A 15881-nucleotide genomic window follows, 5' to 3' on the forward strand; every position below is an offset into this window, starting at 1 on the left:
TTTTCTTACTATATTTGTATTGAGGTAGTCCAATCTTTTCTTTCTTTACTGCTCCAACAATTCTTCTAAAACTTCCAGAATTGTATTCTTAATTGAATTTGATTCTTCTGATTGATTGACACACTCTGCTGAATTTTCCAATGTTTTTCAATGATTTGAGAGTAGGTCATTGACCCTTCAGTAGTGAATTTTACTGTAGTCTATTTACTTATCAGTTGCCTTCTTTTTCTATGGACACAGCTGGAAAATGAGCTGCCATTATTTTTAGAGGTAATCCATTAGCTTCTGTAAATTTCTTCTAGTATGAAAATTTATAATTTCTCTCTTTTTATGGGGCAAGCCACATTAGATGCGCAGAGGGCACAAACACTTGTGGACTGCAGAGGCACTGGCAGTAATTTAGCATCTTGTAAATTTTGTTATACCTCAGAATAGGTATTTGGTGTTGTGATGGCAAAATAGTTGTTAAAGCAAACAAAGCATGCAGTATCTACACCATTAGACTAGATCTAATCAGACCTATTCGCCAGAAGAAGGGACAATGTGATCATACAGTAGTGCATCTTGCAAAGGATCTTAGAAATAAGTCAAGGCACTGAGGAGATCAAAGTAATCAAAGATGGAAAAATCATGCCCGTGAGCCATTTTTATTTTGATGCACCAGGGAAAGTTTCCAGTGAATTGGAAAAGTAGAGTGATCCATATAGTTTCCGGATCAAAGAAGTATTCCCATTCTATTAAGAGCTTGTCCAGCATTCCATCAAGTTCTTTAATTGTAGACTGCGAGATTGGAATGTCAACAGGTACAAAGAAAACACACTTACAAATTAGCTTTTGGCCACAGCCTTCTTCAGAAAAGGAAATACACATACACATCCTTCACACAAGCAACCACACTTCATGCAAACATGACTGCCATTTCCAGCAGCTTGGACTGGAATGCCCTTTCTGGTCCGCATGTCCAAAATTAATGTGCAAGTGTCTTTTCGTTGTGCCTATTTGCAACTCAACGTTTCATCTTTACTATGAGTAGCAATCCATATTTTCTTTATATTGCTGACTAACTGAAAGGAATTTCTATATTGTTTAGAACAACATGTGAAAGGGATTCGTGCAGATGCAAATTAATGAGTTATTGACACACTGTGATAAATCCTCAAAATTCAGCAATGTTGAGCTAGAGTTGTATTTTATTCACCCTGTTGTAAATAGCTCAGCAAATTTAATGAATGAAATAGTTTCCATTAAATTTTATGCTCTGAAGTTCAGAAACAATAATTGAAAATTTTTGGCATGCAATGGATACGTGCAGTGCAAAAGCATGAAAAATATGTTATTAATATATAAGGAAAATGACAACAGCCCTACAGTTGATCCCTGATGGATGCCTAGTGTGATGTGTCTCCTTTCATATTCCGTTCATTATGCACTGCAGGTCACTCTGATCTCAGAGGTGAAATATCTGCCCTCTTACACATTACAGGTGGAACCTCTCATCGAGGAGTTTGGGTGACCTACTGTGCCCAAACCTGTCCCTCCCTAGTAGTTCTGAAAGTGAGGATAGTGTTGTCACTTTTATATGTGTTTGCCAGCAGTGCTATACATTTTACCTGCTGAATTTAAACATTGGCCAGCAATTCTTTCTTGATGTATTAAAATTATATAGTATCAAACAGTGGAAACTCCAGATAGGAATATCAACAATGTAGGAAAAGATGGATTGCTACTTACCATAAAGAAGACATGTCAAGTTGCAGAAAGGCACATTGAAAGTGTCTTAGAAGTTGTGCTTGTCTGCAACTTGACACATTTTCTTTATGGCAAGTAGCAAAATTTCTTTACGGTAAGTGGCAATCTGTGCTTTCCTACATTATTAAAATTATATGGTAGGAACTTTTGCTCTCTACAAAAGTTAGATGCCTAAAAGGCTACAAAATCAAAAATTTAAACAAAGCTGATGATTACAGTGACTAATTTCATTAGCTCTTTACTTCAACTTTTTTCCATACCATTGAAATAATTCCTTGTTAAATGGCTCAACATGTCTTTGTGTTTCAGGTACAGCAAGCAACACGCCTAGCACAACGTCAGTGTCACTGTCCATCTGGCAGGTGCCCTAAGCTCAAGGTCAGAAAGGTCGGGGAGGGAAAATACAATATTGCTGGCAGGAATGTCTTTGTGCGGGTGAGCAAGAATTTTTCGTCTTTGTCTTTCTATGTGCTTCACAAAAAGCAGAGAGAGAGAGAGAGAGAGAGAGAGAGAGAGAGAGAGAATGTGGGATGGTCTTTGACCAGTTACAAATGAATATTATCTACACCATTGCCACATCTATTCAATAATACTATGCATTCTTCTACAAGTTCTACAGAGGTGGGACCACCTATAATGTCCATTAATAGTGCTTTGCAAAAAAGTATAAGGCAAGAGGAATAATATGAGCTTCTTTGAGTGCTTTGAGTAATTGTCATCTACTAACACTGTGAAGTACAGATAAACCTTGGATTCTGTCTTCTGTTCCTTCCCACTGGCTTCTCTGTGCTTGCCACATATTTCTGTTTTCCTGCAGTACACTGTACTTTCTTTTGATAATATTTTATTCCTCTGTATAATTTTCATTGTACTGCAGCAAGACATAAAAAGTGGTATCTACACTAGTAAGAAAGTTTCCATAGAATGTAAATAATTTAGGCATAAAGGAGACCACACACTGAATAGCAGAAGGGTTGAATCATTGACAGGCGTGGAGACACACACACACACACACACACACACACACACACACACACACACACGCCCCTATGTGCTGGTCAAACAATTCTGGCATTACAGTTTTGGCAGTTGGGGTGGGGTGGGTGGGGTTTATGTCAGGTGGGATGGTGGGTAGAGGGAAAGTAAGAAGGGGCTGAGGTGTGTAACTACTGGCTTGGAGGGAGGCAGTATGTCTGCTGGCTAGGAATGTGGGTGGAAGGGGTGGCAGCCACACGGGTTGGGTTTGTGATGCAAAGGAACGAGAATCTGTGGGGTGTGGTGCAATGTGAAGATGATGTGAAGCTGTGGATTGAGAGGGGGTGAAAGGACAGAGGAAGGGGAGAGAGAGATCGAGATGGTCCAGGTTGTGAAGCAGCCATTGGCTGTGACCATTCATTCCTGCTTTCACAGGTGGCCCTGCCTGTAATAGGGTAAAATAAGCCTGTGCCAGGACTGAAGTAGGAAGTGCTGGATGGGTGGATTGGGCAGGTCTTGCACCTAGGTCTTCCAAAGGGATATGATCCCTGAGGCATGGGGCTGGGAGTGGCATAGAAGTGGACCACGATGACTTGTAGCTTGGGTGGGCATTATAATAAAAGCGGTGGCAAAGACATGGTTCAATTGTTCCAGTCCAGGCTGATATTACATATCGAGCAGGGTGCTCCTTTGTAGCTATTTTTGGGTGTGGTGGAAGGAATATTGATGCACGAGGATATGGCATGGGAAATCTGTTCGCAGACTAAGTTGGGGAGGGGGGTGAGGAGGAGGGGGGGGGGGAGCCACTCTCTGAAGACTTGTGAGACCTTCAGCACGTTGGGCAAGGAAGTTCTCATCACTGCATTCACATCCATATGTGACCAGGCTCTGTGGGAGAGATTCTGTGGTGTGAAAGCATTGACAGCTGTTGAAATGGGGGTGCTTTGGGATTAGTGGTTTTAATGCAGACATACACGTGGATAGAGCCATCAGAGAAGTGGACGCCAACGTCCAGGAAGGTGGTACATTGAGTCACGTAAAGGGGATGGAAGAGAAGATGTTGAGGCTGTGGAGGTATCTTGGCCCTACGCCCAGGTCATGAAGATATCATCAATAAATTTGAACCAGACAACAGGTTTGGGGTTTTGGGAGGCTAAGAGGGAATCGTATGGGTGGCCCATAAAAAGGTTGGCGTAGGAGGATTCTGTGCCAGTGCCCGTGGCTGTGCCTCAGATTTGTTTGAGTACCTTCCCCTCAAAGGGGAAGTAGTACTTTGTCAGGATATAGTTGGTAAGGTGTATGAGAAGTGAGAACGTTGTGAAAGATAGTATTTATAGTGGCAAGGCTTTGGGCATTAGGGATGTTAGTTTATAGGGGGTATGGATCCAAAAAGTAAAGGGGTGGGGATAGAGGAGAGTTGGTGATGGAGAAGTGGTTAGTACCTTTGACGTGCGATACTAGGTTATGGTCAATTGGCTGGAGGTGTTGATCAAGAAGAGCAGAGATTCTTTCAATAAGAACACAATAAGCACCTAGTATGGAATGTCAAGGATTGTTGGGTCTGTGGATTATCGGGAGCATAGAAGGTTGGTATGTGGGGTGTCATTGGGTTGAGGAGGGAGATGGACTCAGGGTAAAGGTTCTGGGATGGGTCTAAGGATTTCAGTATGAATTGGAGGTTATGGTGGACTTCTGTGGTGAGATCACTACGGCAGAGCTTCTAGATGGAGGAGTCAGACAGTTGGCGAAAGTCCTCTGTCAGGTAGTCACTATGAATCATCATGACAGTATGCACGGAGGATCGTTAGCTCAAGATTGGTTTTGAGGTTGTGAATGTTGTCCTTTCCTCTGTTGAGTGCATAGTGTTCTTAGGAAGGGATCTGAAGAAGGATAGTGAGGCCAAGTTGGAGTTAAGGAATTCCTAGATGCTGATCAGGAATGGTTAATTGGGAAGGGGCACAGACAGATGGTGGTGTGAACTGGAAGATACAAGCTTTAATGTTAGGATTAGGTTGGTTTTAGTTGAAGTGATTGGTAGCCAAGAAGTGTTTCCACTTTGTGACTCAGAAGAAAGAGAGTAGGTCTTTGACAAGTCCAGTATGGTTAAACATGGGAGTGGGGCTGAATGCGAGGGCTCTGGATAGGACTGAAACGTTGTGGGATTGAGGTTTTTGTCAATAAGGTTACTAACTGTGTTTTGTGTTTGTTCAGGTTCTGGATTCTGTGGAATGCTGGGAGAGAGTTTTGGGGGATGTGGCAAGTTTAAAAGGTCACTTGGCAGGGCCTGGGTGCTGTGAGGGGTAGATGGGGGGTTTATTGTATGTAGGATAGGTGTTGAGGAGTAGTGATGCTCCAAGGCGGGAGTGGACGATTTATGGAGGTTGTGTCTAGAATGCTCTTCCAGGTGTTAGAGATTTGATCTACGTAGTTAGGGCTACACAATAACAGTATCTTGCAGAGGGAGCAGAGGTGGTGCTGGGATGCCTATGGCATAGCAATGTATTTCTACAGACCAGGTTTGTGAGGGATAGGGACTGGTCGAATCTGAAAAGGTGAAGGTTGTTGTGACAGGAGGAGTTTGATCCAGAGAAAGGCAATTTTTTTTTTTTTTTTTTTTTTTCAGTTAGGCCATTGGGGGCGGGTGGGAGTTTGACCGCTTAGGCAGCACTTAAAGAACACGATGTGGGAGTGGGTTTTAGCTAGGTAAATTTGTATCTGCTGAAGTGATGAATAAAAGTAGGACAATAGTTACAAACTGATGCATGCAGATACATGTTTGAGGCTATAACGTCTTAAGTGGCAGCATTAGTCTGATGATTCATGACATTCATTATGTGACACCCAATATCTGTGAAGATAATACAATACTTAAAAGCTGGCTGTGCTTTTGAATAAGTCTACCTACATGTACATATGGTAGATGATCTTATAGTGAGTATTGAGATCATGAACCAGTAGTCAGAAATGAATATCTCAGGCAATATGAGATCTCGAATGAGCAATATGTGTTAGACACATGTTTGTAATGCAACGGCACCTAAGGATTTCTGCTGCGTAGTTACTCTCCCCAAACAACATCCCATACAAGCAAACCAGTTGCGTCTGTACCTACAGTTACTCGTACTTTAAGTACTTGGGCTATGCACGGCTCTGTTTAAAAAGAATAGTAGTTTGATGTTGTTATAGGGTCAAGCTGTGCACGTCTGCTTTCATTCCACACAGCTAATTCGGTGCATATAACAATCTGTAGCTGTGATCCAGCAGTCAGATAGTCTACGCACTAGCTAGAATTGCAAACTAATGAAATACACGCAAATACAAAATACATGATAAATGAATAATTTAATAATAAAGACTCTGTTCTAACATCTGTAATTGACAGAGAATTATGTTGAATACCGTATTTACTCGAATCTAAGCCGCACTTTTTTTCCGGTTTTTGTAATCCAAATAACCACCTGCGGCTTAGAATCGAGTGCAAAGTAAGCGGCAGTTCTGAAAAATGTTGGTAGGTGCCGCCACAACTAAATTCTGCCGTTGAATATATGTAACGCTACACAGGCATGCTTTGCAGGCACAAAGATAAATACTGGCGCCAAAACCTCTGTGTCAGTAAAAAAAATTTTACAACAAGGTGGAAGACGAGCTTTTTTCTCCGCCCCGAGTTTCGACCACTTCATTTTCATACATTATCCAACGAAGTAAATACAAATTCCGTATTGTTCATCTTCCAATGTAGCAGCATTTCAATGTACTATGAAAATCCGACTGGCAAGACTGTTTGGGATGTTTGTCAATATGGCCAACTCTACGTTCTGAATTTTTTCCTACTTGTGAGAAGAGATGGTTGCTAATAGGAACTTTTATGAATTGTGAATCACACACAGTATTCTCTTCACCATACGAATATAAAAATTTTGCCATGTATTCTTTCATGTTTGCTGTTATCTCATTTAAATCCTGTCTGCCTAATAAACTACGAAACTAGAGTGAGACAACAGCAAACATATCATGTCATGTTTATATTCGTATTAATCTTATGCCTAATAGTGATACAGTCAGAATTGAAGCACGGCAATTGACTAGATTTTTAAATCTAAGATGACTAATTTCTGTGCAGAATATAATGTACTAAAGAGGCATCTGCAAAGATTTTCAAACGGAGAAAAATTTTCGCTAAACTCTCGTTCAGAACATCTTCTATCATACGCAGCCTATTATTTGGTTCTTGTTGATCATTATCAAAGAAAGCAGCGGTGTAAGTAACAACAAATAGCAGTCTCTGGCCATTGTTTCGATAATGAGACGATTCCTCTCTCTCTCTCTCTCTCTCTCTCTTTTTTTAAATTGTAAGCGGCGGTGAGGCGCACAAAAGCAAGCCATGCCACAAGTGGCGACAGGCCGTAAACACACATTATCAGAATGCGACAAACAATGCTTGACACAGTACAGTAGTGTATTTTCAGCTTAGAGTGACGTAAACACCTATAACAAAGAGAACGGCACTTATTAGATCAAAGAAAAATAAGCAATCAATTCAAACCAGACGAAGCACGTAAAAAAGGAAGGGTACCCGTATAAATATGGACGGAGCACCTGACGCATAGCAATGGCTACCTGGTAAAGCTTAACTGCCAAGCTTACGACTCGAACCAAATTACTGTAGCTGTATCGTCATTTATTCGACCTAAATTGTGTCTCATATTACAATGGACCACCTTTGTTTCGATTTGGAGGTGTGGACTAAAACTTTTCTCTCCGCTTGAATTTCGAGTCTCAAACTTCAGGCGCGGCTTAGACTCGGGAAAATTTTTTTCCTTGATTTCCAGTCTCATTTTTCAGGTGCGGCTTAGATTCGAGTAAATACGGTAATCTTTATTCAAGAAAGGACATCTCAAATAAACGGAAAATGGTCCAATGATATTCAGCTAAAATACATACAGAAAATTTTCTCACCAAATGCAATAAAGTTACATTGAGAGCATTATGAGCATGGTAGCAAATTCTCCAAACTAAACAGTCATTGATGATACACGAAAACTATGTCCATTTTGTAATCAGAATACACTAAAGATTCACCAGCACAAAACAGTTTGGAGTTCAACATGACGATTAACAAACTACTACATGCAACAAAAAGCATAGTAACTCGTAGTCAGTCTATTCTCAGTTCTGTAAATCAAGCAAAATAGTTAAAGAGTCCTACTCTGGAGCATATTCGAGCCTTTCGAAATATATGTCCCTTCAGAAGTTCTAAATATGGTTGTGGCCACTCACTTCCCAGAATTGATCACCTTCAGAGTTGAATATGACTGGTTACCACAGGTAGGTCTGCCTCCTGCCAAAACTCGTGTAAAAGAGTCCAGAATCATGCCCTTGAGCACTTCACTCAGGAAGTCCCAATCCTTTCTTCACTCCAGCAGTGTTCCGCCACTATCCAACTCTCATTGGCTGAAGACTGTCCCACCAAAAATACATCATGCTCAAGTTCTACATACAAGATTTGACTCATCTTGACCACTTTCCCACAGTAAACTAAAATGTTACAATATTCAAATAAAAGAAACATTATAAACATTTGTTTACTTTTATATCATTTATGAATATAGGTAATAGTTGGTTTATAAACAAGTCCACTCATGTTAAATGACTACAGATTATTGCTAAATATTATGTAAACCATTATTTATGCCTTCTTGACAGAGGCATCTTTTGGTTCTCTTTTCAACTGTGGTGTCTGCTAACACACGTGACTGGCCTTTCTTAAATTAGCATAGTTTTTTAATAGCACTTGCAACCAACATTTAAATAAAGTTACTGGCACAGTAGTTAACTATTCATTAAATAAAAACACTAGTATAACAAAGGATGAGGTATTCATGCTGCTTTTATTTGCTGAGTAAATGTGGAGAATACAATTTTCTGACAAACATTTGCATGCTGAAAAAGATGTAAAAGACATCATAAATCAACAAATAAAATAGATACAGATATGTAGCCTTCAGCGGTGATAGCTACAGTGCAATGCCATCATCTGACAGAACATCTGTTGTAGTTGCATTAAGTGATTAAAAGTTGTTAATTCAGAGGCTCATTGCGAAAATGTTAATTCGCTGACAGATATTACCTTCAGTAGTTTTAAAGATATTGACATATTATGTGTCATTGCATGCACTTCATTTTTCTGAGACCACAAATGTATTCAGATTTCCATTAATATTTGATTGCCGAATCTCAAAGAGCTGTAGCTTGGCCATCTTTAAGATTATCTGACACTCCACCATTTTCTGGAGCATATTCTGCACAAAGGCAATGCGAGCATCATACGTCCAAATTTCCCGCTCTGGGATTTACCCATTTCCAGCAAAAAACTCATTGTCTCTGCATATCACTGGGCAGAACCACTCAACAACCTGAGCTGGCTACGGCTCTTCCCAAGCCCATTAGCATTCAGCTGTGCATCTAAGTCGCTTTACCTCATAGCAATTCTAGGTGGCCGATTAGCTCATTTAGATATGTGATGCTGAGGGAATTAGATTAGGAAATGAGACACTTAAAGTAGTAAAGGAGTTTTGCTATTTGGGGAGCAAAATAACTGATGATGGTCGAAGTAGAGAGGATATAAAATGTAGACTGGCACTGGCAAGGAAAGCATTTCTGAAGAAGAGAAATTTGTTAACATCGAGTATAGATTTAAGTGTCAGGAAGTCGTTTCTGAAAGTATTTGTATGGAGTGTAGCCATGTATGGAAGTGAAACATGGACGGTAAATAGTTTGGACAAGAAGAGAATAGAAGCTTTCGAAATGTGGTGCTACAGAAGAATGCTGAAGATTAGATGGGTAGATCATATAACTAATGAAGAAGTATTGAATAGGATTGGGGAGAAGAGAAGTTTGGGGCACAACTTGACCAGAAGAAGGGATCGGTTGGTAGGACATATTCTGAGGCATCAAGGGATCACCAATTTAGTATTGGAGGGCAGCGTGGAGGGTAAAAATCGTAGGGGGAGACCAAGAGATGAATACACTAAGCAGATTCAGAAGGATGTAGGTTGTAGTGGGTACTGGGAGATGAAGAAGCTTGCACAGGATAGGGTAGCATGGAGAGCTGCATCAAACCAGTCTCAGGACTGAAGACCACAACAACAACAACAACAACAGATATGTGCCAACATTAAACTGGTTGTTTATAGCAAATAATTGCCTGCCACATCAACAGTGGTGAAACCACCTTTGAAAACAATACACAGTCTTTTGTGTTTATTGATTGTGTAGTAAAACACTTTTTCCAGTTCATGACTGGTTGTTGAAGAAGGAGCAAATTGCATTTAATGTATGTCACAGGCTGCAGTATCATGAAAGCTAAAGATAGACTTTTCCTCTAACTACTAGAAGACATTTATAATCACGAGTAGAATTTACAACAAATTAGAGAGTTGATGAAGGTCCTTGGCAAAGAATTGTTCACACAGTATAATCTGAGGTTGTGTGGGAGAAGGTTAATGAATAAGCATCCGGAGCGGGAAGGAGTGACTGGTCCCCGGCACGAACCCGCCCAGTGGAACTGTGTCGAGGTCCGGTGAGCAGGCCAGTCTATGGATGGTTTTTAGGCAGTTCCCCTTATTCTGCCTCAGTTACACTCTTTCGGCGATTGCTGCGCAAACAAGTTCTCCACGTATGCGTACACCACCATTACCCTACCACGCAAGCAAAGGGGTTACATTCGTCTGGTGCGAGATGTTCCCTTGGGGGGGGGGGGGGTCCATTGGGGGGGGGGGGGGACACCGCACAATAACCCTTGTTTCGGTGTGGGGCGGCAGAGGGGTGAAGTGGACTGAAGCAGTCGTCATGGGGTTGTGGACCACTGCGGCTGTGGCGGGGGACGGAGCCTCTCCGTCGTTTCTAGATCTCTGGTTAACATACAACACACAATGAATAAGCACCTGTCATCTTGGCAGCAAAATTCACATTTCAAATAACTCAGTGTGTAGAGTACTGTTGGAGCAGCAATTACATGCCAATTATAAACACAGTGTACGAGCACTAGACTAAAATGAGTTTGAACTCTGATATCTGTCATGACATTCACAGAATTCTCATAATATATTGTGTTACAATGCATGCTTACAGACTGGAAGCCATTACTTTAAACAGTTGTTTATAAGTTTATGTTATTGTTTTAAGTTGTTAATGTCACCAAACAACTAAATTTTTATTTATAATACAACCTCTGCAACTTGAAGCCCTCAGTTTAGGGTAGTCTACTATCTTTGTAATTTTGACACTAACAGACTTAATCAGAGAAGACAGGAGGGTGAAAAAAGATTGAGTGTTCACTTTGGATGGTAAATCTGATAATGCATTGCAAGTTACATTATAACAAAGTTTCACGAGTGCCATGCACCCAAAGTCCAGGAATACGGCTGGCATTAAAATGTCTCAGTCGCTACCATGGGGAAGAACAAAATAACCTAGCCTAGTTTTTCATCATTCGTGATTTGTTGTGTACCCACAGTTACTAACCGACATGTAGTATATAACATCTTGTGCCAGAAGGAGAAAAATTTAATTTCAATCTAATTTATTCACTCACTGGAAAAGTGATGGTTGTAGTTTTTTCGGGTTATGAAGGCACACTGCTTTCCAGCTTCAGGAACAAATTATAAATGCATAATTGTCCTCTACAATCTTCATGAATATTTAGTGCTAACCCATGAAAGACCTCGTCAACAAAAATGAAATACCAGCAACAACTGAGAAGAAAATACTTATCATATTAAAGATAAGGATGGATAGACAGGCACAAGACAGAAGTGAAGCTGAGACAAAATGGAGGGGGTAGGAGACGGGGGAAACATAATCTGCAAAATATACAAGAGATAAAAAAAATAAATGGAAAATGATTGCCTTCTCCGTGGTGGGAGAAAGGATGGAAAAACCAAAACGAGAAAAACTATCATAGAAGCAACTAAATTATGTTCAAGCAGCTGTGTTGCACAGCATGTACTCACATATAATATCCTACATTGCAGAAAACACTCTGCCATGGCGATCTTGAACAATATGGACTGAACATTTCCATTCGTCCGCATTGGAAGATTAGCTATGTTATCACCTCAAGGATGGCTTCACCTCTTATGCAGTAGAAATTGCAAGATGATATTTAAGTTAGTCATTTTATTGGCAGGAAATGTCAAAAGAAATAAAATAGAACAGACATACAAAATAGGCCCACTTCACCAAATATTAGGCACCCCTCCTTAAGAGCGTACCCTGGTCACCTTGGAGCACTGTAGGTGGTGCAGAACAGGCACCAGGTTGTCAAATGACACTCCACCACAGATGTATATCACAATAGTGAAGCAGTGTGTATGCACCAGTCAGTTGTAGGGAATCACCAGAATAGCACAGATTGACATAAAAACATGAAATAAAGGAGATATCATGTTTGGATGTGGCTACGACCAACAGCAATGAAGGTGCTCCATTAAGCTGTGTATCTACGAGGGCTGTCCACAGTGTCTACACAGAATAGTGCACCACTCCCAGCCATGTAACATGGTGTAACAAGAGTGTGTGTAAAAAGATCCTAACTGATATGGACAGGAGACAAGTGTCACATCCTATCAGTGTCAAACAATTTCTCTCCAAACAGACATTGCTGCTGTCAGAGAATGCAGGTCCTTTCCTCCTAGTTTCCAAGAGAACTGCATGCAATGGGCAATTTGAGTCAGGTACCTCACTAAACACCATTGCTCACAGCAGCACATTAAGTTGCATGATTTTGCTGAGCCATGCAACACATTAGCTGTTTGGTGACATGTAGTGTGGTCTGATAAGTTGCAATTTTGACTCCTTTCAACTTTGTAAGATATCAAGTGCACTGTTGGTCCAATGCACTATTTAACCCACAGTGTATGGAGCATGTAGTTCAGGCTGGTTGTGGTTCTGTGATACTTGGAGACGTTTTTTGCACCTTGAACATGAACCAGGATGTTTATTTCAACCTTATCCCTGACCATGTATTGTCCCTTCACTACATGATCCTGATGAGTATGCTGTGGACACTCGCATCTTCCAAGATGAAAACAGGCTTGTTCACAAGGCTGCATGAATACACTCTGGTTTGACACTCTGGCACCTTATTACATCTCAAATGACCCACTAAATCACCCGATCTTAATTCCACATAAAATGTGGGACTATTTGGAACAGCAAGTGAAACTTGGCAAACAATATCCTCACAATTTGGTAGCTCTAGAGGATATCATTCTCAATGAATGGCTTGAGCTAGATATGGCACCTGAAGAACATATGGACTCTTTTTCCTTGCTAAACAGAGACCATTATCAAAGCTAGAGGTGGTGTCACAATGAATTAATGTGATGTCTCCTGGGGATGACTAATTTTTTGTTTGGTGTGCTTATCTGATGGTTTTCAGATGAGTTAAGTTAGTCTGTTTCATCAGAATATTAGGATATTGCAAAGCAAGGGTGATAAATTTCTTTTATGTTTAGATGATCTGCCTCTCTCTACAACATATGACTGCAGGTTATCAAGACAAAATAAGCAGTTACAGGCTGTAATAATAAAATAATAAAAATAATCACGTAGCCATATCTGCAAGGTTTATCACGGAAATTATGAATGTTAAAATAGAAATAGGGAATTCAACTCGAGATCATTATCTCTCTAAGATTAAAATAAAATTTCTCCCATTGAAAACAAAAAAGGTGACCAAGAAAGTGATCAGGTACAACAACACCACAGCTAACATAACAAAAGAAAAAAATAAAGAAGGTGATTGGCATGAACTCCAGATGCAAATAACTGAAGCAGCAGAGAAAACTTTAGGATTGGCCCAGAATAAAAAGAAGACATGGTGGAATGAAGTGTGTGGAGAAGCACTAATAAAAAGAGTTCAAAAATGGAGAAAAATTGAGAGGTTCGAAAAAAAGAGGAAGACATTGAACAATTCAAACAACAAAGAAAAGAAACATCAAAAATAATCCAGAAAATCAAAAGAAATGTTGAAAATTCTCAGCTTATTGAAAGAGAAGAAAATTTCACCAAAATTAATACTAGAAATTTTTACCAAACTTTTAAACACACACTTCAAGGATATCAGACACCAAGTATTTGTTTCAAAGATGAAAATGGCAAAATGGATTAAATAACAAAGAAAATTGTGAAATTCTAGAAATTTTTTTTGAAAGGGTGTTAAACTGACCAGTTCCAACAGATAAATTAGAATTTCCAGTGACACCTCAAAATCTAGAGGAAGATCTTCCCACCAACAGAGTTGGCAATTCACGAAGCCATCAGAGCACTCAAAAACAGTAAATCAAGTGGTGAAGACTCCATTGCAGCAGAATTATTGAAGCGGTCAGAACCAAAAACCATAAAGGGTCTACAGCAGCTTTTTGAGAACATTTGAAAAACTGAAAAGATTCCAGTTGAATGGAAAACAGCATTAATCCACATGGTACATAAAAAGGGAGACAAACAAAATGTCAACAATTACAGAGGAATGTCACTTCTGCCAGTCGCATACAAAATATTATCAAAAATTCTCCTGAACAGAGTGGTAGATACTTTAGACAAACAACTGGGAGAATATCAGGGTGGTTTTCGAAAGAGAAGATCCTGTGCAGAACAAATTTTTAACTGAAAGTCAATAATTTGCCAGCAAACCAATAACAGTGTCATTTATTGATTTCAAGAAAGCATTTGATTGTATAGACATAGAAACAAAGAGAATTTGGTGTTAAATCAAAATTAGCAAATATAATTCATGAAACACTAACAGGTACAATATCTAAAGTCAAATTTATGAGAGAAGTATCTCAGCCATTTGAAATAAAAACTGGTGTTAGAAAAGGTGATGGTTTCCATTTTGTTAATTCTTACATCCATTGCAGATATTTCTAGTCCATTCTGTTGTATAGTCTCTCCAAGACATTTAAATTTATTTACTTGCTCTATTTTACCTATTTGTGTTTCTATGAATTTTGGTGCATTTTTTATATTTGCCATGAATTTTGTTTGTCCGGCTGAAATTTTGAGACCAGTTCTGTTTGCTATTTTTTCCAGGTTTATCTGAATAACTGCTTCTGTCAGGTTTTCTGAAAGTATTGCACAAAAGCCAAGCAGTTTACCTTAATTCCATTTGTTTTCCTTCCCAGAGTATTGGTTCAATTTTGTGATTTTTTAGCTCCAAATTCCAGATCCTTACAATTTTTTCTAGAACACAATTAAACAGTAAAGGCGATTTACTGTTTAATTGTGTTCTAGAAAAAATTGTAAGGATCTGGAATTTGGAGCTAAAGAATCACAAAATTGAACCAATACTCTGGGAAGGAAAACAAATGGAATTAAGGTAAACTGCTTGGCTTTTGTGCAATACTTTCAGAAAACCTGACAGAAGCAGTTATTCAGATAAGCCTGGAAAAAATAGCAAACAGAACTGGTCTCAAAATTTCAGCCAGACAAACAAAATTCATGACAAATATAAAAAATGCACCAAAATTCATAGAAACACAAATAGGTAAAATAGAGCAAGTAAATAAATTTAAATGTCTTGGAGAGACTATACAACAGAATGGACTAGAAATATCTGCAATGGATGTAAGAATTAACAAAATGGAAAGAGCATATGGTTTGACCAAAAATATTTACAACAAGATATGTATATCTAGAAAAACAAAACTAAAACATTACACCACAGTGGTATTACCAAAATGTTTATATGGATCTGAATGCCTAACGATGAACTATAAGATTGACAGACTAGAGGTACTTGAAAGAAGGATTATTAGAAAAATAATGGGTGCAATAAAAACTGCAGATGGATGGAAAATAAGGAGTAATGAGGAGATCTACAAAAATATAGAGAAAATATCTAAAGTAATGGCCAAACAAAGATTAACCTTATTCGGACACCTTTACCAAATGGATGAAAATAGACTAACAAAACAAATAATCCTACATTTCTGGAAGAAGAAATTGACAATAGCACGGATTACAGAAGCAAGGAAAGATCTAGAAAGAAACATCAAAGAATCAGAAATAGCAGAAAGAAACCGTTTTAAAAATAAAATACTAAATTTGGCAGGCTTTCAAAGCAGAAGAAATAAAAAATTGGGAACAACGTGAAC

The 15881-nt window shown here is 39.2% G+C and overlaps 1 protein-coding gene across 1 annotated transcript in view; it reads left to right on the plus strand.

The window, feature by feature from the left end:
* Positions 1-15881, plus strand: part of LOC126095368 (uncharacterized) — a 561268-nt gene that overhangs the window by 534460 nt on the left and 10927 nt on the right. Inside the window, exon 10 of the mRNA XM_049910174.1 lies at positions 2059-2184. Within this exon, the coding sequence (XP_049766131.1) occupies positions 2059-2184 (126 nt within the window). The remainder of the gene's footprint in view (positions 1-2058; positions 2185-15881) is intronic.

Source organism: Schistocerca cancellata, chromosome 8 (genome assembly GCF_023864275.1).
Source record: "Schistocerca cancellata isolate TAMUIC-IGC-003103 chromosome 8, iqSchCanc2.1, whole genome shotgun sequence".
In the NCBI taxonomy this organism is placed as follows: Eukaryota; Metazoa; Arthropoda; class Insecta; order Orthoptera; family Acrididae; genus Schistocerca; species Schistocerca cancellata.